The following is a 27,643-nucleotide window of genomic DNA, read 5'->3' on the forward strand; positions in this document are numbered from 1 at the left end:
ATCATAAACCCAACAAAGAGCGGATTGACGGTCAGAATGATGAGGTGGCTTTTGGAAGAACTGGGAGATCTGCTGTGTGTGTGTTGGTGTGTTGCCAGGCGAAAATTAGTTTTGTTGAATGCTTTTAATTGTTCTGCCTGTGGGAATGTCATGATTGGCTTCCCGCTTTCTGGAGTAAACAAGCATGAGGGAGATTTATGCCTCGGCAGCACTTTTGGCCTCAATGGTGCACACGTGCAGCGGAAATGACAATATGAGGAATAGTAGAACCCCTGATAAGTCCACAGGCCAGTGACTCCCTCTATCTACAGGAGGGGTACCTCTCCATATCGGGAAGGAAGTACCGAGAGCGAGTCACCAGATTGGAAAAGAGCAAACAAAGGGACAAAAAGCAAACCTCAGACAGGGACTAATGCACATTTAATGTTGTGCGCCTCTCTCTCTCTCTCTTTCAACATTGATAACAACAGGTGCAACGCGGGGCATCTATGGTTCAGGTAGTTGACCAAAGGTTGAGTCATGTCTGGGCAACGTAATTGGCCAAACAATTGCCAAACGAAACGAAAATGTTGGTGTTCATATAGAGAGGGAGAGGCAGGCAGGCAGGTAGGGAGAGTATGGAACAAACAATTGGCTGTGTCTATAAATAATTAATGCCCTCAAGGGGAATCTGTCGAGGAAGCTGGCCCGCGCTCTGGTCCATTATCAATTCAGCGAAAAGAGGCGCTCCTCCTTGGAGTTTCTGGACAGCGCAAAAGCAAAAGAATTTCAAGGCAGGAGGCATGAATATCGATGACTGGAACCGGACTCCTCCACTCCCTTTAAATCGCATATCGTATGGGAGATGAATCAACGATTCGAGTGGGATGCCGATACCTCCCGCTCTGTCTCACCCGTTCAGTCCTCTCTTTTGGGGGCCTGATTGCTTCTCGGTTGTGAAAATAATGCAGTCCCTGCGGGGGACCCCACTTGAAGGCCAATCAAAGTGATTTACCCGCATCATCATCATCATCATCATCCTCTCGACTCATCTCATCTGCTAGGAAGAGGAGTGACCTGTGGCAGCTGCACCATCAGGGGGGAGAGTTTTCAAACATTTTTGCATAATTTATGCAATTTTAATTTCCAAAAAGCTACGCCAGAGTCATCATTATCGCAGGGAGAAGAGCGTCGTCCGAGTCAGACACAGACATAGACATAGACATAGACACAGAGTCGGAGTCAGAGTCGAGAATTTGCACTTTTGCCTTTTATATTACTTTCCACAAAAATTATATCTGAGGTCGCTCGAAAGTTTTGCCCCTGCCAAATTGTGGTACGCCCTTCGTTCCGTTTTTCAGTTTGCATTCAATTTGGCATCCGTCTATCCGTCTGTCCGTTCGTCTGACACTCCGTTCCTCTGGCTATCTCTCCGCTCGCCTGGCTGTCCGTGCGTCTGTTTCTGCTTCTTTCTCTGTCTCGTTGTCATCGTCATGGCTGGCTAACAGTTTTCGCCATTGTTCCTCTCTCACTCTCCCTTTCTTACCCTCCCTCTATACCCTTCTCTGTCTGTGGGTTTATGGTCTATGGCCACGTAATTTACCTGTTTCTTTTTTTATTTCACCTACCACATACCACCATCTATGCATTCGTATTCAGATTTTGATTTTCTGCAGAATTGTTTTCGAAAAACTTCATTAGAAAGTGTTTTTTGGTTGTTTTTGTATCTGATGAGCTGGGGGTCGAGTTTCAGGTGGTCCATTGTGTCACGGTCATGGATATGTTGGAGCCACGTATAGATCCCCTATGCATAAGGATTTAGCTGATTGAAATACGAGCGGTGGATAAGCCTTTAGCTACTTATGGTATGCCTCCCCTATGCCATGACACGTGTTTGTTCCTTTGTTCCATTCAGGTGACAGCCATGTTAAAGCGCCCTAGGTCTCCCCTATCCTACTGCTTTTATCTGGTACCTGTCCGAAAACCATCAGCCATAATATCTGATAGATTTCAGCAAACTGATTTAAGCCAGAGTGTCTTAGGAGGCTACGGGTAAGGCATAGCGTAGTGTAGTAATATCTCAATGTCTGATTATCTTTAGTTGCCTTTACCCGATTCATGTGTATGTTTCCCCATAGCATCGAATAATTGCCATGTACCATAGCTCTTCCATTAACTCGTTTTAGCTTCAGTTATGTAGTTATGTAACCTCATAGATAGCATGGTTCTACCTTTAGCTGAGCCAGTGGAAAGTAATCATATATCACCCCCATAGCACCCCCCTTGCCGTAATCTACCTTTTTCTAGCGTTTGTGTCCTTTCTTTTATTTTTCTAGTGTCACAGTCAATTATCGCACAATTCGAAATCGATTTGTGGGTAGCGCTAATCCATAGACACAGTCCTGCGGCAGGCAGCCAGGTGCTAATTACACCGCACACTGCCGCAATCGTACTGCGAGAGGCAGGAGAATCCTACACTTATACATACATATGTACATATGTACATAAGTATGTACGAGTAGAGGCACAGAGACCCTTGAATCGTATTGTATCTACATAGAGATTCAAGCGCTAAGAGTGCCCAAAGTGTTTTCTGTATTAAAGTGTTTTGCGTTGCTCACATTTGGCTGTTGTCATAGTCAATGGTCGCTTAATTAGCTTTTGAATGCCAGGAGAGGGTTAGGCCCTGGAGTGGGATACCATATAGGGGGTTCCAGGGTGTTGCTAGGGGGTGTTTTGTTTAGGGAAAGTGTAATTAATATTCAATATGTGAGGAGCGACTCCCATCTCTCCCTCGTTTCCTCCTCTGACTATCAGCTAATTAATAGTGTTTGGCTTGACTGCTCGCCCGCTTTCCAGTGCTACAAACGCACACATGTATACACATGTACATATACATATGTATATGCTATGTATACATATGTATATGCATCGGTTGTAGTGGCACGCGAGAAGAACCACAGAGACCGCAACAATCCCGTGGTGAATGTTGAACGTAGAAAGAGAGACAGAGAGAGTGAGAGAGAAAGAGCAGGGAAACCAGTAACCAGAAACCGAAACTGTAACTGAACCGAAGCGTAGGAGACCAAAAGCAACATCATTATCAAAATCACGCAAATATTTACCAAAATAATTTGTCAACTTGACACGGAACTTTAACCCCCCCACAAAAAACAGGGAGAGTGGGTGAGAGTTTCGAAAATAAAAAGAGAGAGTGAAAGATAGGGAGAGAGGGAGAGCTACCGTCTGAACAATCGCCGGAACAATCTTTTCTTAAATGCAGAAAGCCTCAGGACTCTAGTCACTTTCTTATCCATTCTCATAAAGCTCCAGTGAAGCGGGCATAATCCTTTATGAAATTTGTTTTCACCTTTCTGGCTCCTGGATTCTGGCCGGAAGGCTGCGGCTTCGTCTCTTGCAGGTGCTTTTGGCTGCTTTTTAGCCGCCTTTGGCTGTTGGCCATAAAATTAAAATTTTCTTACAAGCATTAAACGCTAAATGAACCTGAAAATTACGCAAATCGTCAGCCAGAAGAGCGCACAAAAGAAGGAAAAACACAAGAAAATACACACGCAGAAAAAAGTGAGCAGCGATAAAAAGAGGGCCAACACCTTGAGCAGAGGGCTTAAAGAGGGTTGGGAGGAGGGTGGAAGGTAGCAGCGAGTGTGGGGCTGGGGTTGTACTCCCAAGATGAGTTGACATTGACATTGTACGGGGTCGAGAGGGATGACTGAATGCTTGACGCTTTTGTGTAGCTCCGTTGAGTGAAGGAGCCAAAACGAATCTGGCAACAAAATTTCATGCCTCACTGTGCCCAGGCGCACCCGCACACACTACCTCACACATATGTATGTATGTATGTAAATATGTATTCGTGCGTGCGTCAAATTATGACAGTCGCTAGATTAAGCTCTCGCTACCTGCTCCTGGCCCTTGGGGGCACCACCAACTTATCGATGTCGATGTGGCACAAAAGGGCAACCTTTTTTTAGACGCACACTCACACACTTTCCTTTCCACTAAATGCAAATACCTTTAGTACTGGCAGTCGAAGGGTTGAGGGTTGAAGCTTACACAGATGACTTGTTCTTGCCACAGCGGAACGCCAATGTTGAAAGGGGATACCCTTCAACAGAGAGGGGATACATACATACCCTCCTTTATGGGGCTACTAGGTTAAACTACGGCAGAAGAGGGGGTGGTTAACACTCTAACAAAAAGGGAGTACTCCCTGAATATCCCTAGAATATCTTCTTATATTCCAAATCCATTAAATTCGAAGAATTCACGAAACAAATTACATTCCCTTGTGTTTTTTTTATAAAATTTCCGCTGAATTCTTTAGGGTATTTATATGTGTTTGATGGCACCTTTCTCTACACCCGGGAGCGATGGCTCATAATTTGCTTTTGTGAAGAGTAAGTCCCATTCCTCATCCTTGTACGTTGCTCCTCCTATGAATATAGATTTTTATTTCCACTCACTGCGTGTGCAAAAATCTGCGTCTCTGAGGCATTGGAAACATGTTGTCCCTAAAAGCAAAGACACGCAACGAAAACAAGTAGAAGGAGCAAGCAACCAAATTGAAGGAAAGGCAAAACATGGCCAGATTGGAGTATGCATGGGAGATGGAGATGGTATTTCTTTTTTGGGGCTGCTCATTCGGGTGTGGCAGCATAAAGGTGTTGACACATTTTGTGTTGATTCTTATTGGGCTCTAAGCCGATTTTTATTCCACACACATACATGCTCACACACACATAGACGAATCTAATGGGATTGTCCTTGAGGGAGTGTGGGGGTGGGGGGTCTCTCATGATTCTGGGCCTGCAATCAATTCTCATTTGGCTGCCTCTTTTGTGTCGTGTTAACCCTGGTTTTGCTCTTCTAACTAACTTAAATGCATTTCCTCTCTGCTTACAGGTAAGCCAGCTATTATATGAAGATGGACAGAGAGAGATCTGGGATACGACGGAGGTCTCTGACTGATGGGTAGAGTGGTCTCTGTTGAAGCTACGGAGAGATCTATGTGGGATAAGTTGACAGTTTCTGGTAAGTTTCCCCAGTGCTCTCTGCTGTGCAGTCTATCGTAAAGTCTGGTCTGGCACACAGTCATTGGACCTGTTGAAGAAAAGTACTTGGAAAGAAAGAAAAGTGGGAGCCGAATATTTGAATGCCCTCAAATAGATTCTCTCATATTCTCGCAAGCTCATGCCACCAATCATAATACCCTCTATCTGGCTAGAGTGTGCCAACTAATTTTCGCCATGCACTTCGCTTTAAGATGGGGGAGACAATTCGCTGGAAATTCTCGTTTCTCTAACAATTTTTTTGTTGCGGCACTCCACTCTGAGTATTCGTGGCTCGACGACGCGCGCTCTGATTAATCTTAAATGGGACAAAAAAACGTAAACGTAAAAAAAATAAAATGAAAACAAAATGGGAAATGTGAAAATCTAATTTAAGGCGACTCTGCCTCTGCCTTAACTGCCAACTCAGCCGGGCGTCAATAATTGCCCTGAACTGAAATTATGCTGAAAGATTAAAGTCATTTATTATAATTTATTTATTCTTGTTTTGTATTTTGTGTTGCCCCTGCCACACGCTCGTGTGGGCCATAGAGTCCTGACAGGAGACCAGGACACCATGATACTAGGATACCAGGATTCGGTGGCAGGGTGGGGCAGGGCCAGTACACGGGCGGTAGTCCTTGGCAATTACTTTGAAGTGGAGCACTAGCCCTGAACTATGGGCCGTGGCGGCGCCCTATTAAATTTGCCACACTTCATTGGCTCGCACAGAAATAATAATTTATTATTTAATTTTGGCTCAAACACTGTGGAGCGGGGCAGCTGAAGCGGCAGGCGTTAAGGGGGGGTTGGGGGCGGTTTGCTTTAAAGTAATTAATTTCGGAAAGTGTCAAAGTTGCTGCACGGAAAAACTTTTCGTCTGGCACTAGCAGGAACGGTAAAGGGAACGGTAAAGGGAACGGGAACGGGAACGGGAGCTTGGGCACCGGATGTGGCCGGAGGTCATGGCCCCCCGAGCTCATCCCAGGCACGCCCAGCTTCTGCACAGGGACAGGGTATCCGCTGGTCGATTACCCCAGTCCCCAGTTGTTGTGTGGCATCTTCTTTCGACCTCGCCTCAAGCGACCTGGCAGCAAGTTAATTTCCACTTGAGATTGGACACGTGGACAGTGGCAGTTCCAGTGCCAGTGGCTCCTCTAAAGAGGGAAATAAATTAAAAAATTTAAATTAATTTTTAATATGCCGGAATCTTCCGTTTCCCCTTCCGCCCACTCCCTCTTTATACATAATCTTCAAAGCTGCAATTAGCGTTTAATTTACGATGTGCCACGCACCCGAATATGTTTTTTTTTTCAGAATATTTTTTTATGCCAGGAAAATACCCAAAAGAAGAAGGACTCTCCATAAATTAAAGGGTCCTTTTTCCGCTTTTATCTAAATGCCTTAATGCCTCTTTTTTGCCTGAGTTTTTGAACCTGCAAAATCATTTGAATGCGTAGCATTTTATTGCACACTTTTTTAGCAGAGAAGAGAAAGGAAGTGAAGGGACAAGCCCATTATTCAAGGTAATTTAATTTGAGGCAAATGGTAGACAGCCGTCAGCCAGATCGAATGCGGTGTCAGCGGGTCGAATAAGTGCGAAATACCAGATCAAGCCACAGCCAGAACCACAATCCGAACAAATAAACGCTTGACCCACTCGGGGAACTCCTGAAACTCCTGGACCCAGCAACACAATGAGCCATGTGCCAAATGAATGGCCAAAAGTTGAACCCCTGGAAAGTGTATGGAAGAGAACTGAGAACTGAGCAGGCGAAAGCATTTTAAATGCAAATGAAGTGCCGCACTTAGAAGGCCATCAGCGAAAGAGTGGTGGCTAGCGAAAGAGAGCGAGAGAATGGAGCGAAAGAAATGCTGAGAATCGCTGATAAATTGGAGAAGTCGGGCTCAAATTTTAATAAACTTGAGGCTGGGTTAAAAGTATGTCAAAAATCGCCTAAGAGCACCCTCAAGCTGCACCCTCCGCACTCCGCATGAAATTGTAAAGTTTGGCATCAAAATTTCCAAATTTCTTTTATGATAAAATATTTTTAAAACAATTTTTGTTGGTTTTTTTGTTTTGTTTTCCCGAAGAAGTGTCCGAGTAATGCGCTTATGGCTTTGGCCCCCCGCTCTGCGGCCGTGGCCCTCGAAGGAGAAAACTCGCAAATTGAAATACTCGTAAATAATAATCAGTGGGGCCGCCACTCGCACAGATTGAGGGGATATACTCGAGTTGGTCAACTTGTCGAAAGTTTAGCATACATTGAGCGGGGGCTTAGCTTCTGATGGACAGCCGGACGAGTCGAGAAGAGGGGTCGGTAGAGGGTTTCGTTTTGTTTGGGGTTCCGTTGCTCATTTCATGGAATTCGCGTGATTTATTTGTTGCATAACTCGGAAGATATGGCAAGGGTAGGTCGCGTCGCAGAATGGAACGATGGCAAATAAAGCAGAAAAAAGTGGAAAGAACTTGCAAAATAAATTGAAAGCAACACAAAAGTTTGTCAGTCGCAAGACACGGCAAAAGTTTCATCCGAGTTCCCGTCCCCTTGGATGTAAGTAATGTAGTGGGTGAGGCAGAGACAGTGGCAGAGGCGCTGGTAAAAAATTACTTGCATACTTTTTGGCGCGCTTATAATTGTTTTTCATTCCTCGGTCCTTTAGTTTGTGCTCCCCCTACCCCTCTTCCAGCCACCAACACCGAGCAGGTCCTGGGTTTCCATATAACTCATTAGGCAAAAGTTTAATGCAAGCGCCGCCCCCCTGCATTTTCCTGCCACTGTGTCACTCCTCTGTGGGAGTTTATGCTCAGATTTACTTTAACTACTCCTGCGCCTGCAACTATGCAATAAATTTTGCGAAATTTGTGTCCTCCTTCCATGCAGCGCTCGGTTGCGGCTCCCATAACCATGACCCACATCGGGTGGATGAGCAACTGGAGAAGGGGAAGCGGAAGAGCGATGGTTGAGGATATAGTGGGTTAGTGGAATGAAGGGAAAGTTATATAATAAGCAGCATTAGCTACACATGTTCGTGGTGGCAGTGGCCCAGGCAGTGGGACAGCTGCTGCAAAGCTGGACATTATTCAGTGGATCCCAATCTCAGCTGCTGCTCCCCATGCCCCGTGCCACAGAGCTACTTAAGTGCAAGTGCCGCAAAGTCAGATACGCGCGCCCGCACTGACGCCTGCCTGCCTGCCCCCACTGGACTGTCGAAACTTTTCCAATCTAAGCTAAATAAAAAGGAAAAGTCTTTCATGTCTATCATGTCAGTAGGTATTTTATTATTTTTAACCTCTCTCCCAGTGCTGCCCCACACAGCTGTCGCTCCATCGAAACCACTGTGCCAGCACCGCACCGCACCGCCCAACCACAGAGTCGAAAAGAGGAGACAGGGAGCGTGAGTAGAGCAGAGCGAGTGCTGCTCCCGTTGTCTTCTGCAACTAATTTGTCAATGTCAAGTGTTATTTCTTATATTTCCTTCTCTCTCCATCTATCTGTCCCCCTCTCTCTCTCTCTCTCTCTCTCTCTCTCCCTCTGTATTTTTCGTGTTGTTGGTTGGGAAAAACTTTGGCGCACGCACACCCACCGCCTACCGCCCACCACAGCCCACAGTGAGATACATCACTCCCGAGCGGCTCCCCCTTTTGCCGGTGCCCCACAGTGTTGCACGTAATCTAGTATATCAATGTGGTGTGTACTTTTAGGCGCTCGTGCATGTGGATGGATCCAGTCGAAGCGCCATACAAATACGAAATGACAAACAGCTGCTGCTCCTCCTGCGGCTGCTCCCCTGACCTGATCCTTTCTTTAGTTTCAATTAAGTGTAGGCGTTAAAAATATCCTACTTTAAGAGATGCCACATCATTTGGAGCGTGACATTTGCCACGTCATTGCCTCATTGTCTAGCGAAGCCTCCACTTTCCTCGACTACACTCCACTTCAATCCCGAGTGTAGTGTTTTTTTGGGGCACTGCCAACTTCATTTAACAATCAGCGTCAGACAGAGCAGCCAGGTGACAGTTTTAAGCAGACTCGTGGAGGAGGTTCCTGCTTCCCATCCTTCCAATCTCAATCCCTGGCTGGCTGGCTGCCTGCCTGCCTAATTGGCGACTCCTCTCTTGCCGTCTGCTGCTGTCTTCCTCTGGAGTTTCCCTAAGTAGATTTTCTTGTACGGCATTTCACTGAGAGTGGCAGCCCCAGATCGGTGGCGTGGCAACTTGGAACAGTACAGTTGACACTTTGTGTCAAAGTTCATTGCTGCAGCAGTCGGTCAGGATGCCGTAACTTTGTTTGGTAGCGTGCCCATGCCGCATATTTCACATCTCATTCCACCCGTCGAGCGGGTAGTTATTTTTCTTCATTCCTGCTTGATGCATGCCCCTGCTGATGCTCCTCAGCTTGATTCACGTAGTGTTGCTCCTGCTCATTCTCTGCCTGGTTCCCGCAGTGCTCCTCCTCATTCTTGCTGCTAATTAATTGTATGGTGTGGAGGGTAGGTGGGCCCAAGGGCTAAGCTTGTTTGCCAAAATTAATGGGCCTCCCCTCCAGCAGTGCCACTTCTTTTTAGCCGATTTCAATGAAAAAATTCCATAATTGTATGGCACTCGAGAAAAGTACACACAACAATCGATTCAATTGAAGGGAGGACGTTTTGCGTGGCATGACGCGGCATGAGAGCCTCGTCACATGTGAGGCGGCAGCAGGCAGCAAGCAGCAGGCCCAAGCGTAATCATATGCCCCAATGCGCTTATTGAATGCCAGGCAAACATAATATAATAAAAATGAAAATATATGTAGAAATTTTGTCATCCCAGGACAAACACACGCACACATACAGAGCACCAGAGCACACACAACACATTCGAGTATAATAAATCCTCGAACGAGGACAAGGTCGTGTGCTCCCAAATGTCTATTAGGCGCAACAATTGCTTTTCACGCTCATCAACAGCATCATCTTCATCATCGTCGTCATCATCATGATTCTGATTCGGATTGCGATGGTAAAGATGTTTAAGATGATGATGAGAAGCAGCTGCTGCTGTTGCTCGAGGTTTACAGCCATGTTTGAGTACCGCCTCAAAATGTGGCACATATGCTGTGGATCCCCCAGCAGCACAGCAAAACAGCGAAAAATGCCGTAAAATTGCCTCGCAAAGTTTATAAAAATTAAGCGTCAAATATATATATTTACCAAATTACTGTCAAAGGCAGCAGCACGTGATGGGAGAGGCCCTAAGGCAGAAGGTACCACATCCCCACTGCTTGGAGTCACCTCCTCCACCTTCATTCACGACCTGACCTGACTTGACTACTGCCATCACTTGCGCTAAATTAGATTTGGCCCGTTCTAGCCTCGTTCAACGTTGTCGCTTCATTTTGTCAATTGTTTGGACTTGTTAGACGCCGACGAGCAAATGGCCTGGCCAGAGCGGACCGACCCCGTGGCCAAGCCATGCCACACACAATGGCTGTGATGTGCTCTGGGAAAGTCCATTGTGTGTCTGTGTTTGTGGGTGCGTCCTTCTGCTGGCATTGTGTCAGGTCAGCCTCAGAGTTCCATTCCCCCATCCTGAATGCCAAGAGCTAAGTAGATTAGGGCCAATTACAGCGGCATCAGCATCACCGTCACCATCAGAGCGGTTCTGTCACTCCTCCAGCCTCCCACCCATTTGATTCCATTGTCAAGTGAGGGGAAGCGGCAGCTGCCGCTGCGACATTCTCTCTGCTTAAGTTCTCCGCGTCACGGCAAGTATTTCATTGAAGGAAAGTCACTCTCCTCAAACCATCCAACCATCCCACCATACTACATTTCTAAATCTTTCGACATCCACATCTACCTGTGCGTCTAATGTGCCGAAAAGCCAAATGAGTTTGACTGCACAAACAGCGGTACACAGCAGTCCGCCGTCCGCACTCAGGGCATGCAAATGCTGATGACGATGACGATGGTGATGACGATGACGATCCTGATGAAATGCAATCGGCAACCGCACCACGAAGCACGTGCAATGTATGCGGCTTTTGCTGTAATACGACAGCCAAGGCAAACAGAGCCACACACAGTCACACAAGCAGATGGGGAGAGACACACTAATACCCTTGCAACAGAGGCCATGTCATGCATACGAAATAGTCGAGTTTTTCCCGAGTGCAAGCGGAAGCCCGAGCATAAGAGTTGGATGAGCTACTTTGCCACCCTATGGAACATGCATTCTAGATGTGGCATTCCTTCTTTTCCAGCAGGCAGTTTCAGTTGCAACAAAGTCCACTAGTACCAAGATTGCTGATTAGTTGAACTAGAACTAGTGTAATTCGAAATATTTTTATTTATCGCATCGCATAGGGTTACCTCTTCTAAGCATCTTTGAAACATCCAAACTAATCAATTTAAATTGTATGCCAGCTCTGGCTTACATATAAGTATTCAAGGGTATTAGCAACTTCGTTGCCTCTGATTTTTTCTTCAGTAGCAGCGAAAAACGTAATTATTCATAATTCAATTTTCTAACGCTAGGATGGTGGCGCATGGCAACAATTTCACGCCAACCGCCAAACGACGGCACAATTGTACACAGATGTGTCTGTGTGTTGCTGTGTGGCTGCATTCGTGTGTTCTGTGTATCTGCATCTGTGTGCAGTTAATGTGCTTTTGGAATGCATACGGGGTTATGCAATATTAAGCATACGCATTCGACATGTTTGCCAAAGAGGGAGGCTAGAGCTTAGAGGCACAGGACACAGGTAGATTGTTTGGTTTTGCCAGGCGGCATAGCCGGGCCATTGCAAGAGGCAGGAAGACACACACAGAGAGAGAGAGAGAGAGCGGGGACAGCAGGTTAAACAAATGTCAAAGCATACCGAAATTCACATCTCGTCGTCGACATTATATTGCCGTGTGTTTATTTAGTCAAGGATGCAATGCGATTCCGTGCGATTTCTACTAGCAATCCCAATCCGAGTCCCCTAGCAATGAATACGCCACGTACTGCACTACTTGCACACTCGCTCGTTCGTGAATGTCTGTTTGTGTGTGTGTGTGTGTGTGTTACGGTGTTTGTCTGGGTGTTGGCTCTCGATGCGGCTCAACTAATTGTGTTTCGTGCCGGCAAACAAATCCAAATCCCAGCCCATAGCTTCCTTGCTTGCTTGCTTTATGGCCATAAATTCTCATCAATTTATGCATTTATTTTATGAGTCGGAATCTGCAGCCGATTGTAGTTGCAGTTGCATCTGCAGCTGCTGGTCCGTTCTGTGGCTAGAAAGCAATTAGGCCCCGAAGATGGGGTTTGTCTTGCATAAATATTTCAACATAATAATTAAAGCTTAGCCATTGCCGTTGCTTTAGGTAGTTTGGAGTGTGGCAGGTTCTGTCTGAGGCACTTGGCATTCAGCCGACGGCCATTTGCAATTTTACGCGACATATCCGCTTGCCGGGCATTTTGGGTTTCATTCACTGCATTCTCACCTTCCGGTTAAGGCGGTTCTCCCTACCTCCCTCCCTCTCCGCCTCTCTCTCGCTGGCTCCCTCTCTTTGGTTCTCTGCAAGAGGATATCCGGTGAATGTTGAACGTTGCTCACGTTCCAGTTGCATTTTTCTTCCCCTTCAAAACTTGAGAAGGAGAAGAAGGAGCTGCAGCTGCAGCTGCAGCTGTAGATGGAGGTGGTGCAAGAAGCTTTAGCTGCATCTGTATCTGGGGCTGCCTGTCCTGAAGAGGACTTACGGCTTTTGTTCCTCCCACCCGCTCCAACCCGTCTCAGACATTGTAAAACAAGGACGTTGCAAGCAATGGAAATGGCCATAAAAGAGGAAACACTTTTCCACTTTAATTTATTTTTAGCGCCTCAGAAAATGTCAGAGCCACAGAAAGGGAAAAGCAGAGAAGAACATGAAGAAAAGGACCGAGGCCAGGATGTACCCCGAGCTAACGAGTTGAGTGGGGAAATTCGACAAAAACAATTAAGAGCAGTTTCGTTTCATAAAGTGTTGCCGCTGCCGTTGTCGTTGCCCTTTGGGTGTTACTTTTCCTTTCGGTATAACCGCTTTTGATTACCGCTTGAAATGGAGATTAAGTATTTTGGCTGCTGAGCAAATATTGACTCAAAGTCGGACGCTCGGCCTCGCACTCCTGCGAAAAGAGCTGCAGTCTGCGAATGGCGAATGGAAAATGGCGGGACTGGGCTGGGGTTTGCATGTCTGGCCGCTATCATTGCATCTCTTTCACTTAATTTAAATAAATGCCACACCATGTGGCACACCACCCTACAGCCGTACCCATTCCTCTCATTTCCATGCCCATTGCCATTCATTCTCCGAAGCCTTTGACCACCCGCTGAGAGTCGGGTTAAAGGTCACCCCGCTGTGTGAAAACGCGACATTTTTGTGTTGTGTTGCCACGTTGTTCAACTGAGGCAATTTGTTGTTATTATTTTGGTAACACTTTAATTTCTGTTCGTGCCACCAAGCACCAAGCCACCCACAGGAACCCCAAGCCCTAGACTCTACCCCAACAATCACCCATCATCCAACGACAACGACCCCACTGAAACACAGCGTGAAGCTAGTTAGGTGGCAATAAGGATATGGCGTTATCCTTTTACCAGCTATTTAGCATTTAAATGCTTAGCGCTTTGGCGTGGTTCGCTCGCTCGTTCGTTCTTTCGCTCTTTCGCTGTTTTTTTGTGGGGCAGTGTCGTTCTTGTGTAGGGTAGGGTTTCAGCCACACGGAGCACTGGGAGTGCCTGCCACACAGACTACGTGATGCCAATTTTCGAGAGTGTTATCAGACGCTTATCGAGATTTTGTCGCACTTCACAAGAGCTTCTCATTCCTAATTGCTAATGATAACTAGCATGGAACTTTCGGAAGATGAGAATCGTGGCATGTAATGCAAAAATGTAGACGAAGATTTATTGGGAATATAATGGAGGTTTCTTTCTTTATTTTATTCGTCATGTTTATGAATATAGAAGGGGATGCCAGTGTTGCTTTACATCATTCAGTCATTTATATCCACAGAGATATGCAGATTGCCACTGCTCATTCTACTTCGTTCTCTCATTCGCAACTCCCACAGCTCTCTTTCGCTTTGCTTGCCTCTCTTTCAGTTTATATATCAATTTCATGCAGTTCATCAGGACGGAAAAGTCAGTGCTGGGCGAGAGTTGATTACACACATGAGCGGAGTCCCCTACATCTGGGATACGTCTCTCACATTCCCTCTGCCTCCGTCTCTCCAAAGTTAAATCAACTCTGCAGTGTTAAAAATATTTATGCCATTTATTTAAATTCTCTCCGGGCTTCTGTATAGAGGTATACGCACACACACAAAGATGTATGTACATATGTACATTTAGAGGTTTACGCACTGCTATACACATACGCTCTAAGCACATGTAATCTGACGCACTGAAGCCAACAACATTAAAAGCATTTCCTTTGTGATACTCCAAAGGAGGTAGGGGCCTTTGGGGCATGCCACTGACAAGCAGGCATTCACAATTTAATCGCCACACGGCACAACTAAACCCCACAAAGCACCCCTCACTGCAACCCACCATCCAAAAGTCATCGTTCTGCCATGTAATAAGCAATAACAGTAACCCCCACCACCCTGTGGAAGAAGCAGGGGATAGAGTCCGGGAATAGAACTGCGGTTTTTTTTTTTTTTGTCGAGGCGCGAAACCGAAATGGCGCAACTTTATTTAATATCCGAAAGCAATGTCAGCCATATAAAGAGAGACACACACACGCAGAACAGAAGGGAAATCCAGAAGGGAAAGTATGAAAATAGAAGTTCCACACACTGGGGCGTATGCGTAATATTTGGTCGCTTTGGCAGGTCGCTTTGGGAAAATGTTTGCATTCACCAAATTGCCTTGCGTGTCAACACTAAATAGCAGACAAGTCTAAATACTTGTTGTAGTAGCAGTACCCTCTCTCCATAGCCACCCAAAAACACAGCCAGAAAAGCCTCACGCTTTTCCCACTCTCTTTGTGCGGCACTTGGAAAACTTTTGAATGTCGCGCAGAGTTGTTTTGCGGTTCTGCTCGTTCAAAAATATTTTCGAGTAAAATTTACGCGTTCTTGGCACACTTTGAACATCCTTTTCGACTGTTTGCAAGACACAAGCATACACGCACATGTACATGGACATGAGGACACACACACATACGCATATGCACTGTATGCCAAATATTTGTTGCTGTTGATTTTAGCCCCCGTATAAAAGCAAGAAAAAAAAGGAAAAGCAGCTTAACTTATGTCAACCCGATAGCATCATGGGACCATAAATGTCTTCCAGGATACCAGTCAACCGCCCCCAAGGACCGACCGCCAACTTCTCAACACCCAAGAAACAGACGGAGGAGAAATCGCTGAGACGTTGCGAAATCAGTGGAAAGCTTTTCACAAAAGTTTTTGTCAAACATTTGTGTGGCACTTGTAAATTTGTTGTGATTTCTTGATAGCTCCTTATGTCTCCTACATGCAGTCTCTCTCTCCCTCTCTATCTCGTTCACCCTTGCTGCCTCTCTTTCACACATGTGTAGACATGTTCTGCTAATGTGTAGGCGCAGAGTTTTATGAATTTTCCTGTGCTCTCAAGCGTGGCGCTGGAGAAAGGCAAGCAAATGCCAACATGTTAAGGAATTTTCCCCCCACTCGAACTACTACCCTCCCTCACCACTAAGGAGAAACAAACCTCCTTCTCCTGCACGAGTTTGAGGGTAAAAGTTTTGCTTTTTTCAAGCTTGAATAACTTCATTAGAAAGAGAGTTTAAAGCAGCCGCTGGCGTTTGATTTATGAGCGATAGATAACCCATGTACGGAAATGATTATGATGGAGATGAACTCGAATGGATAAAGAGAAATGAAACGACAGAATCTCTCATTTTGTCTCCCCCTTTTTTTCTGTGCGGGAATATTATGAGAAATCTCCACCCGATTGAGTGCAGCCGCGAAGGGGAAGGCAAATTCTTATCGCTGGCAAAACAGTTGGAAATACAAAATCAATTTTCCCAATGGAACGAAGTAAAATGACATCTCTCCCGCAGCTGCCTCACCAATGCTCCACCCCCTCCATCAGCCATCTTCTCTTCTGTAGTCACTCCTCTTCTCTATATCCCTGTATAGTTAGCTAACTTGCCACAGCTTGCGGTCAGCTTGACATTTTTTTCTGCCCTTGCACTCTGTGGCAAGGAGCAGCAGAAAGAAATTCCTTTGCAGCTTTTGGCACTCTATAAAAGCAGTAACAGCAGCAATGGCGGAAGAAAGAGACAGAAGAGAGAGAGACAGAGAGAGAGAGCGGGAAAGTGAGTTCCCTGCGTGCCACACCCAGTCGTTGGCTGCCACTTCATCATCATTTTTGGACCCTGCCATCAAAATGAAATGTCAAACTAAATGGCAACAATTTTGATTGAATTTTTTACAAAGTACTGTTGGAGGTGGTGGTGCCAGGTTCTCCTGGCCCCGTCAAACCACAATTTTCCCCATCAAATCCACTTTCTACCCAATTTTGTTGGACGGGCCCTGGCTGGGTAATTCTGGGATTGACCAAAAATGCGCCTGAAATAGCAACACGTTCTGTTTTGGAGAAATCCATCTGAGGTTTTCGCACTCCTACGGCCAGGATTTTAAAGCCCAAGACGTGACGAGGCTCTAAGGGAAAAGGAAAATGGGAGTCTCAGAGTAGGGCATGAAAAATGCCAACAATAAAGTGCAATTCATTCTCTAAACAGGCTGCATGTCTGTCGTTCGTTCCGACGCCCACCATGCAAGTGGCACATGGAATTGCAGAATCACAGCCACGTGCAGGGGTCCCGAGAATGGGTTTTGGTCCTGGAAAATAGTAAAGGGAGTAGGACTACAAGTACTCGTGCTCGTACTCGTATATGTACATACATATGTGGGTGTTTGGTGTACGGCATTTTATGACAATGCCAATCTAAGCGAGAGAGCAGGGAAAGACGTTGACATATATTTTTTTTTTCTCGACAACGTGCAGCGCATTTTTTCCAGGCCGCTGACAAAATGTGCCCGTTACCGCAAATGCAATGAGACAGTGGCGTAGTCGTCGTCACAGCGAAGCTTAAGGGGCTATTTTCTGGGGAGACCTCTCTTTAACCTGAATTGATTCCATCATCATCAAAATATTGGTTTAACTTTCTGCTCCTGTCTGTCCTGTGTCAACATATCCTCCGACCCCTTCCGATAACGCCTCTCTTCCACACGAAAGGGGGTGGGGTGTTGGTGGTCCTTTAGTGACTTCAAATCTGACTGGGGCTTAGGACTTGCTGGCTGCATGAGAAACACAGATACACAAATACTACATTAACCCAAATGCAAAGCCGTGCCAAGAGCCTGGCAAGTAAATGCCCCAGAGAGACATGCATGCATGCCCCAGTCTCTGTGTGTGTGTGTGTGTGCAAGTGGAGTATCCAGGAGTGTGTGCATATATACTAATATGTGTATGTGTGTGTGTGTTTGTGTGTGGCCGGCATCTGACGAGCGGAATTGATGGGAATGCAATGCAAAATGCAGCCAGTTTGCAGTCAGGCAGGCAGTTCGCGTGGGTCTTAAAGGGAAGCACACTTACCCTTTAAGTGCCATCCATTTAGCCCCGCCATGATAAGAGTGGGGCCATTTATGGAATCTATTCGTTTGATAGAGGTCGTTATTCGATAGCATTAACAATTCAATTACATGAGCCTTCCGTTGAATGATAGATAACTTTATTTAATGCTGTACTCCGATTTATGACTGCATTTAAACGATTGCAGAGTTCATTTGATATCCGATTACTTAACTCTTTGAGTAATTTTATATTCCTTGAAAATATCAAATTACTGTTTCTTCGGTAACAATCTTCCCAGAATTATCAAAGAATTTTCTCGTAGCGAACCTTTCTTAACCTTTCTTAAGTTTGCAAAACGCTCTGTTAGCGTCTCCTTAACAACTTCCAAAAAACCCGCATCCCTCTGTAATGTCCTGTAAACAATGGGACGAGTCTAAGCACCGCATAGTTAGCATTAATGCTAATGCCTTGAACTTGAACCCAATTTTGTACATGTAGGGGGTCCAGGGCTCAAGTACCAGCCATTTCATTTGCATTGAGTTTTAAATAATTTCAAGCAAGCGACGAAACCAGGGCAAAAACCCCTTGCAAAACCCCAAGGACAAGTGCCAAAAGGATGTGTCACCGAAATATGAAATGGCTCCCCACCCAAAGAGAAGGAGAAGGCCGAGTAAACGAGAAGAAACGAAGCAGAGAGACAGCGACAGAGGAAGGGAAAAAAGGTCAAAAACACTTGGCAGTACATTATCTGGGCCAGTGGCTGGCTATACGGTGGCTACGAACCTCGGATCCCGTAGCCCGTACTCCGGGCTAAAGGCAACTGACAACTGACGACGGACAGACGGATGGACATACTGATGACAGAAGCTCGAGCTGACATTTTTCGTTATTATACTTATTGTTGGTGCTGCTCAGCATCAGCCATGGCCGCAATAGATGAAAGTGCTACCAGTTTTAATACACTTTGTGGTATGATTAGTTTAACGATTTCTCAAGGAAGAAAAGGACTTTTGTGAATCCAAAGATATGAATCCATCCTCAGAGTTTGCAGCTTTAAAGATGTATACATAAATTTGCATTATCAAATCAATATTATATTACAAGTGGAACTCCCAAAAGATATTTAAACTGTAAAGTGTATCAAAAACTTCGACTCTCGCTCATAGATTTTGTTACAGCTTTTCTGCTGTTATTGTTGGCTCAATTTCCTAGCCATTTCCGGCTTTTCTGCTTGTGATTCTGATTCTGCCTTTTGCAAAATTACGTAAAACATACAAAAACAGAAGTTACCGCAAAGAAGAGTCCTTTGGGTGGGGCACAAAAACACACAGACCGTGCGGGTCATTCCACTTGATTTCCGAAAAGGATACTGGCCAACACACACACACACACCCTAGAGGGTGAAAAAAACTGGACCCAAGATCGAAGAGAAGGAAGGAGGGGCAGGTAGGGAGGTAGGGAGGGAGGCACAAACAGCCAACCACAAGTACAAAAGAAATGAACTGCTCGGTATCCGCCTTCATGCCACACTCTCTTTGCACTTTCTCTCCCTCTTTTGCCCCTCTCTCTTTCTTGTTCTCTGCCTTTAGTCATCGACGTTCTTGCTGCTGCTCACTCAATGGTCCATAAATCGGTTGTCAACTATTCAAATGCAGACAATTGATTACAGCGATAAAGCTGAAGAGCCTTTTGTGAGCGATTCATCCCCCAGCTCCAGCTTTTACTCCTGCTCCTGCTGCTCCTCTAATGAAACCAGCTGCGCCTTTCACAGCGATTGAGGCACAGTGGCAGATGGAGAGAGAAAGAGGGAGTGGGATATAACTAGGCGGCGTACACAGAGAACGAAGGGAAATCGGTTTTTTCTGTCTGAATTGCTTTTCCTTTTGCTTTTCGGCCCATAATGAGATGAGAGTTGGCTTTCAAGGAGGCGCAATAGCAGCAGCAGCAGGAAGTCAATAGACTTGGTTAGACCATTTAAGCCAGCCACAGAATTAGGTTACAGCTGCGTCCAGACACACACCCACACTGCGCCATATGTAATTATATTCAATGCTCGTTGCAGTAAACTGCAAAATCAACACGACATCAGGTATCGATCTGAATGGGATATACTTGGAAGATATACGAAGCCCTCAAAGAAGCAGGTGCTTCAGCAAACTGTGTTTATTCACAGTTCAATAAATAAAACCACTCTCCCATTCCCATTCCCAGATCTCGGTATCAAACTGTGTTTGGCATTCATCCAGCTATACCGCTCTCTGCAAACCCATCCATCTTCGGTGTAGTTTTAAATAAGAAATGAATACAGCGCCTTTTTGTTCGGAAGCGCTGAAACGGACTTAACTCTGCAGTGTTCCCGTTGGGAGTTAGGAGTGGCAGTGGGAGTTTCAATTGCACTTTTTATATGGGGCATGGCATGGGGCAGCATTTAACACTGTTGTATTTACAAAGCTATACAGCAATAGAAAATAGCAATAGGAAGAGCCCGAGCCCGAGCCCAAGCCCAAGCCTTGGCAGCAGCGGCTTAAGAACGTTTACCATTACAAGCCATAAGCCATGAAAGTAAAGAAATGCTGCGGCAACCGTCTTTCTTACAGCTTACAACAGCAGTAAATGTTGGTGGGCAGGGGCAACGTTGATTGGGTTGCATCAAAGCGTGGCATTAGGAAGTGCGGCCACGTCTTGGCTCTGGCCAAAGAAATTGTTATGGCCCTACTATGGCGCAAGTGAATGTCCGTCCTATGTCTGTGTCTATTTATCTATCAACTGTGAGAATGGTATTTCTTTCTGTTCTATTCTGTGTGGTCTCCTTATCCCCTTGAAAGATGGTCTTTGCCACTCTCCCTTCACTGTGTGTGCGTGTGTGTCTTGGCCAGCTTTTGCCCCATCCATCTGTCGCTGCTTAAGTTGTGGAAAAGCAGGCAAAAAGGGTAAGAGCAAACAAATTGGTAGACATCGCCACTAGTGACGTGAAGTGCACTCCAAAAAGAAACTAGGAAAACCCAATGACTAATTGGGAAAACTTCATCGAAGGAGCCCATCCAACTGTCAATTGTTGTGGCAGGAGTCAGACAGCAGTGCAGAGGTCGAATCAGGCCGCAAAACTCAGTTAAGAACTTAACGAAACATAATTTCAAGCCCCTCCTGCTGCTGCTGCCAGAAATAAAGGAAGTTTTCTAGTCGCAGGCCAATAATTTAAGAAGAAGTTCACGCTACACAAAGTTCAAGTGGAGTATGCCTGCCTCCCTGGCTGCCTGCCTGCCTCGCTCTGAAAGATGGCAAACGGAAATTTACTGCAGGCACGAAACGGTAAATGTGTGGGCGATTCGGGTGAGAGTAGAGCGCGGAGTGTGTGCCGCGGAGCGAAATATGCACATTTCCACACTTAATAACAAAATATGTTAAACAAAATCATTTGATGTGTTGTCGGTCGGTCGGTGGAGGATGGCGGGGAGGTACCCTGTGGTGGGTGCAGACTTTTTTTTGAGTGTATGGAGCAACGCAACCATGAGGCACACACAAACACATGTTTACATGCAAATTACACATAAAGCAAATGGCGGGGCTGTGCGGCACGGCACTCTGGCTGTGGCAGTGGCAGTGGCAAAACAAACGCAAATTATATGCTGCATACTGTTAGGCCTCTGCCTCAGACTCAGTCTCAGTCTCTGTCTCACTCTTCCGAGACTCCTACTCGTATGTATATCGAGTTACCAAAGTAAATTGTATGGGGAATTTTCCTCGGTACATTCATTTCCTCAGAAAAACGGCGTCCAGACAATGTCGCGACGTTTGCTTGTGGCCCCTCTGAACCCCCAACCGCCCCTTGCATACATTTAAAGTATTTTCGTTTTTTATTTCGTTTCGTCGCCCTTTCGGTGGGAAAATTCGCTCGGAAAACCCAAGCAGCGCGCGGCGTAACATGTAAACAAACTCATTTAACTGATTTTCATGAAAGAAAATGTGGCTCCTGGGCATCCAGGAACCACGATATGGTATGGCATGGTTGGGATGGGTTCTGGTCTCTGGAACGACCGCATTATCATCATCATCATCTCGGTGCCTGTTTTTGCCTGCAACTCTTTCAGGAGTAGCAGCAGCTGCCGTAGCCGCAACCGGAGGCTAGATTTACATGTCACTCGACTTAAGTTGGGTCCTGGAAGCAAGGCTCTGGACTCTGGGCTCACCTCACCTCAGCTCAGTCCCTGGCAATCCGTGACCACAGCGACAAGTTAACTTGTCCCGGAGTCGTTGCCTCCTCCTTTGAGCTTCTCTTCCTCTCGATGCCCCTCAAGCTGTGCACATAATCTTTGCATAATTTCCAGCTCAGCTTTTTCCTTTTTCCACCATGTTTTTTTCCCACTGCCACTTTGGAACGTGCTGAGCGGCAAAAACGGCAAATGTCAGCAGAAACAAGAAAATAAACTAAATACAATTTCTTGCCCCAAGTTTACTTTTCTCCATAAGAAAGGACCTGCCACTCGCTGGACACATGAATGTGCCCATGCTTTATCCTTGGGCCCCAAATACCGAATTAGTAAACGCATTATCCTCATCCTAAGATACATAATAATCCTGTTTAGAAATGTGAGAATTATACAATTTTTATTACCAACATTTGTGGGCTGCAAATTACAGGAGGAATCGAGAAAGAGAATGAATATTTTACAGGTTCATATTGCTTAAAATTAGTACCAACTAAAGGGTAATCTTCAAAGGGCTGCCCCTGGCATAAAATTCTCTAATTCGCTATTTTACTTATTTTTAATTCCCACAAGTTTAGGCGGAAATGAAATCTTAGAGAGACTCAAATAGTTCTCGGTTTCAAACGTTTTTTTTCCTTTTTAATAACTTGTGTAAAAAGCAATAAAAGGTCCCTAATCCCCAGCTTTGCTAACCAACTTTTGGCTTTGAAACTCGACCAACAAAAGCGCAAAACTTCGAAAGGCCATGATGGGGCAACGCTCTCCCTTTCCCTCGCTCTGCCTTCATGTGTACAAAATCAAAAGGATAATTGAGACATGTGAACAATATCCCTAAGTGCGAGAGCAGCAACGAGCACAACACGAGAACTCAATGAGAGGTCGTCCGTCGCACATCAAAGGTTGCCCCCAGACGGGTTTTCCCCCAGATGAAAAGCAATTAACAAAAGTAAAAGCAAGAAGAAAAGTTACTGGGAGGTTGAGCAGGAAAAATGGTTAGAAGACCAAGAAAAAATATTAAATGCTTGAAACAAGTCCGAAGGGAGAGAGACGGGGAGATGAGAGAGCAAAGAGAACACAAAGAGGAGACGTGGGGGAGACTCACAAAAGTGCCAGGCACTCACAAAACGGTATGGCTGGTTGTAGATTCTGCAGGGTTGGAGGGTTGAAGGGGTGCCAGAACACACATACACGCACGACAAAGCAGAATAATAAATTTCAATTCAGACGACGACATGACGTCTCTGCATCACGTCGACGTCCACATGCATGTTGATAAGAAAGTGTGCTCGTCACAACCATTCCAGTCAGAGGTAAACCCCTAACCCCAACCCAAAAATCTCTTCACTTCTGCACATCTACCTGTACGTACCCGTGTCTCTATAGCGTAACCCCGGCTGCACTCCAACGTAACCCCTAGCCTGGGGCAGCAGCCTCTTTGGCTTAGCCAGGGTCCGGGGGCGAGAAAAACTGCTTTATGCGAATGGAGAAAAAGTCGCTTCGCGCATAAATGCCACGTGGACGAGCACCCACCACAAACACACACACACATACGAGGGCACATAGTGACTGCAAAAAAGGAAATGCGCAACGCAGCCCAAAGGTGTCAAGCGGAAAATAAAGCATAATAATAGCTGCAGCAAAGGCTGAACAAAAGCCTCTACATAGGGTGGGTGAAGGGGTCCTAGACACACGTCACTCAGCTGAGGCAGCCGTCAGCCTGGTGTGTGGCAAGATGGGTTGGTTGGTGGTTCCATGCGTAGTTGACGCATTATCCGGGTGGCAATAATCAGTGAGTGAGCTAAGGACAGGCCTCTCCGAAATGTTCCTAATAAATTATGAAAGTGCCAGCAGAGCAGCTTCAAAGGAATTGCCAAATGAGGAGCTCCGACTTTTAATAACCTTAACATAAATCCCCGGAAAGAGAGTGAATTTTCACATCACATGCGAGTTTCTCATCCAAATTTCTCTTTCTTCTCTTTCATTGCAGATACTTTTTTTCGGTGGAGAGAATGTGAGAAAGGAGATGTCAAGACGCTGCCGCAGTGAAGGCCCTGAGTAAAAAAAAAAATCCCGAAGCTGATTACGATTGGCAGCAGAACCTATAACAATAAACGGAAGAGCAACAAAAGTAATTTGAATTTAGGTGTAGACAGAGACGGCATATAGGGAGAGAAAGAGAGAGACAGAGCACTAGAAAACTGTGTACATATTTTGTCTTTGTCCGTTCTGTCGTTTCGTCTGTGTAAATAAATGCAATGCAGAAAAAGAGCAACAGCAACAGCAACACCAACAGAAACAGGAAAAGAAAAAGCAACAGAAAACAGGAATAACAAGAGAAATGGCAAAAAGTGCAGTTAAGCGTGGAAATTGCATTAAAAATTGAGCAAAAAATACAACAAAAAGTGTTGGAAAATAAAAGCGAAAAAAAAGAAAAGAAAATCTAAAGCTAACGAGCGCTAAAAAGCAACAGAAACGCGAAAAGAAAAGCCGCGATACAGACAGCTAAATAAAACAAAAAAAAGAGTAAAAACTTTTGATTGAAAATTTTCATTGTGCTCTCAGTTTTGACTCCCATTTTTGATTGTGTAAATTTTTGATGAAAAGGCAAAGAAAACAAAAAACACCCTTGTGAAAAGTGAAAATAATAACAACAATAATCGAAGCAAGCTACGAAGCACGAGATAGGAGATACGAGAGAGCCCTCCTCTCCCGCTCGTTTGACAGTCTGTCATGACAGTTCGAGACTGTGTTCTGCTATATTTTTTATTGTTTATGAACAGCAAGATCGGCGCCTGCAGCCATAAACATATGTGAGACATATAGACGGACTCCCCGCCATCCCCTCATACATTTATCTCATAAACCAAATTGAGACGTGAAACCAGCAAAACAAAAATAGTGACTCTTGGGCAAGTGAGTCGTGAAATAAAGCGTTGCGGGTCTTGGTGTCTGGCAACCATCTTAACGTCCTGAAACGAGGCACTTTTCTCGTTGACAAAGTAACGCATTTGGGCGATAAGGAGAAAAACGACGACCGATAAACGGGAAACGAGAAAATGAGCAGCCTGCAAGGACAGGGACAGGGACAGGACATCCCCAACAACAACAGAAACAGGAGGAGGAGCAGCTCCAGGATGGGGGCGCAACTATTGCTCTTTATCAGCATCGCATTCGCATCATGTTTGCCGGGTAAGTGTCAACAGCACAGAAGTGTCTTCTGTCTCCTGCTTCCTGTTTGCCTGTTTGCCAGGCAACTGACTTATCAGCAGGGTTCTGGGGTTCCGAGTTCCTGGGGTCCACGGTACTCGGTCCTCGGTCCACCCCCCGGAATTAATGCAAATATTTAACGTGCTTTTTTATGGATTTGTCGTTGTCATCACTGGTGAGAGGAGAGCATAGCAGCCTCTCTGCAGCCTACTTAAAGGCATCGTCATAACGTGCCAGAGATGAGGGGCCTCTGAGAGATCTCCGAGGGGCAGAGAGATTGCTCCACTTGACATGACTTGTAAATGGCTTTCGATTAAGTTGTCACATTAGCATTAATCTTGAGCTATGGAGGAGCATCCAAGCAGAGTAGAACAGTGCAGAGAGGAGACGGTAGAGCAGCGCAGCAGCTCATTGAAGTTCAATCAAGTTGTCTGGCTGTTCCTCCTCCTCCTCCGTGTCCTCCCCGTCCTTCTGCTGCTTCCTGCTGCAAGGGGGAACGTGCTAATGAGCCGTAAGCTGATGAGTTTGCTTGCTCAGTCTGCCTGTCTCCACCGGTTATGACTCGTCAAGTCCTGAAGGTGATCTAGGTCAGCGGCTCAGATCCCTCTCCCAACGAACGGCTTATCGCATAACCTATTATATAATTGAAATATAATTACAAGACCAGCAAGCCGCTTAAACCTTTCACCATATAAATTCAAATATAAATTCATTATTTCATTAAGTATTGCAAGTATTTAAAGGCAGGCCTGCATTTTTAATGAGCCACCAGCAACGACAGTTTGCCAGCAACAATCAGCTCAATAAATGTTATACGTATAAATATTCCATGGAAATAAATATCAATAAATTGAGGGGAGTCTGAAACCGAAGATAACCTATAAGAATAGTTCGGCTATCTAACATTTTTTGAATGAAAGATTTAAATCTATGTCCATAATTTCCATGGTATATATTGATAAATCCGTATACGCTGACTATACCCATACCTTCTGAAAGGTTAGCTAGACAGTCGCAAACTGTCTTCTCTCCTACTGTTTATGGGAATAATTTAAACTAATTGATTTTCATTAAAGACCTTAATGGATATTCATGGAGAGAGGAATACAATTCATGACAGCAGAATTTGCTTCTGCTAAATAATGAATTTAAGGCCAAGTTTGCTTTTGACATTACGTATACGCAGCATTGACTGCTGCTGTTGGCACACCCATTGACATTTCATTTCGCGTTGTTTTGTTTTTATTTTGATGTTTTTTCATGTAAAACATTTTCGCATGGAAAAACAAATGATTCTGCGATAGTTTTGTGCCAGAAAATACTTTTATTTATCCATCACAGATCAGCAGCTGCCTCCCGTCCCGCTAAAGGCTTTGTGTCGACTGTCATTTGGTTTCATTTCATTTGCAGATCAAACAAATTCCATTCTATTTGTGTTTTCCTCCTTCCTCTCCGCCCACCCCTATCTATCGTATTTGTTGTTTAGCTAATTCCAAACTATTTCAAGTGGTATTCCAGAGCGACTATACAAACATTTGTTGTTTATTCTATGGAGCGTTCCTATGTTGTATTTCTATCTCTTTGCCTTTCTAATGCGTCCTCGAAAGGATGTTAATGTGAAATTAATTTCCAAATTGAACAAGGCATAAATAAAACATTTGCTTGCTCGTCTATTCAGTCGGATTCGTAGACATATCCTTCCTTGTATTCCGACTTTTATGGCAGCGACAAAAATTGGTTTCAATAAAAATTTACGTTTCATAAAATTTATTATGTATGCCATACAATGGCAACCAAACAGCAGGACATCACAGGAGATCGCGTTAGGGGGGAGCAGTAGTCAGGAGTCAGTAGGCGACTGGCAGAAGGCAGCAGGAGATGGTCAAATCAAAGCAGAAATGGCCAAAAAACAACAAGGAAATGAATAACTTTATATGCAGGATAATGGCCAGGACATTATGATGGCGGCAAGGACTCTCTCATATGAGAAATAAGTGCTTCAGAGAGAGCAGAGCAGAGAGCAGACTCTCCCCGTATCCAAAATATTTATTATGTGTGTGTGTGTGTGCGTGTGTGTGTGTGTGCGTGTGTGTGTGTGTTGATAACGATAAGATCTGGATGGGGTGGGGCAGTGAGGGACGGAGGCGGCACAATCCTTTGCACTTTGGACAACTATGAGGCTTTATGGGCCACTCATTGACCAAAGAATTTCTTGAGTAATCAAACTGAAAGTTTTCGGACTGATAAGAGCTTTCAGCTAATGGCAAAAACACAGATACAAATTCATGCAAACATTTGAGTACGAGTGGAGAGAGAGGGACTGAAGTTCGAGCAGAAAAACTTCCAACATGACTTTTCAATTTTGGAGTGTGTTTAATGGGCTTTTGGCTTATGCTGTAGCCGTATCGTTAGAGCAGCTGACTGCCTCGTTTAATGAAAATGGGAAAATCACTCCGCTCTCACACGGCACCCGTAGCGGAGCCCATCAAGTTGGGTGGCAACTTTTAATGGCACACTAAAATAATGAAAGCCAAAAACTTAATCAATCCCCAGGTCCAGGTAACAGAGTCCCGGCCCCACACCAATCGATAGAGCTCTCAATGGC

At 45.2% G+C, this 27,643-nt stretch overlaps 1 protein-coding gene and 1 long non-coding RNA gene across 2 annotated transcripts in view; both read left to right on the plus strand.

Annotated features, from left to right (window-relative positions):
• LOC117896700 overlaps positions 1-24,117 on the plus strand; it is a 34,679-nt gene extending 10,562 nt beyond the window's left edge. Inside the window, exon 2 of the long non-coding RNA XR_004649042.1 lies at positions 23,819-24,117. This is a non-coding gene — a long non-coding RNA (uncharacterized LOC117896700). The remainder of the gene's footprint in view (positions 1-23,818) is intronic.
• A 198-nt stretch (positions 24,118-24,315) lies between these two features.
• Positions 24,316-27,643, plus strand: part of LOC117898190 (irregular chiasm C-roughest protein) — a 73,616-nt gene continuing 70,288 nt past the window's right edge. Inside the window, 1 exon segment of the mRNA XM_034807410.1 lies at positions 24,316-25,020. Coding sequence (XP_034663301.1) covers positions 24,888-25,020 — 133 coding nt within the window. The 5' untranslated portion in view covers positions 24,316-24,887.

The sequence above is a fragment of the Drosophila subobscura genome, chromosome O, assembly GCF_008121235.1.
Source record: "Drosophila subobscura isolate 14011-0131.10 chromosome O, UCBerk_Dsub_1.0, whole genome shotgun sequence".
Taxonomy (NCBI): Eukaryota; Metazoa; Arthropoda; class Insecta; order Diptera; family Drosophilidae; genus Drosophila; species Drosophila subobscura.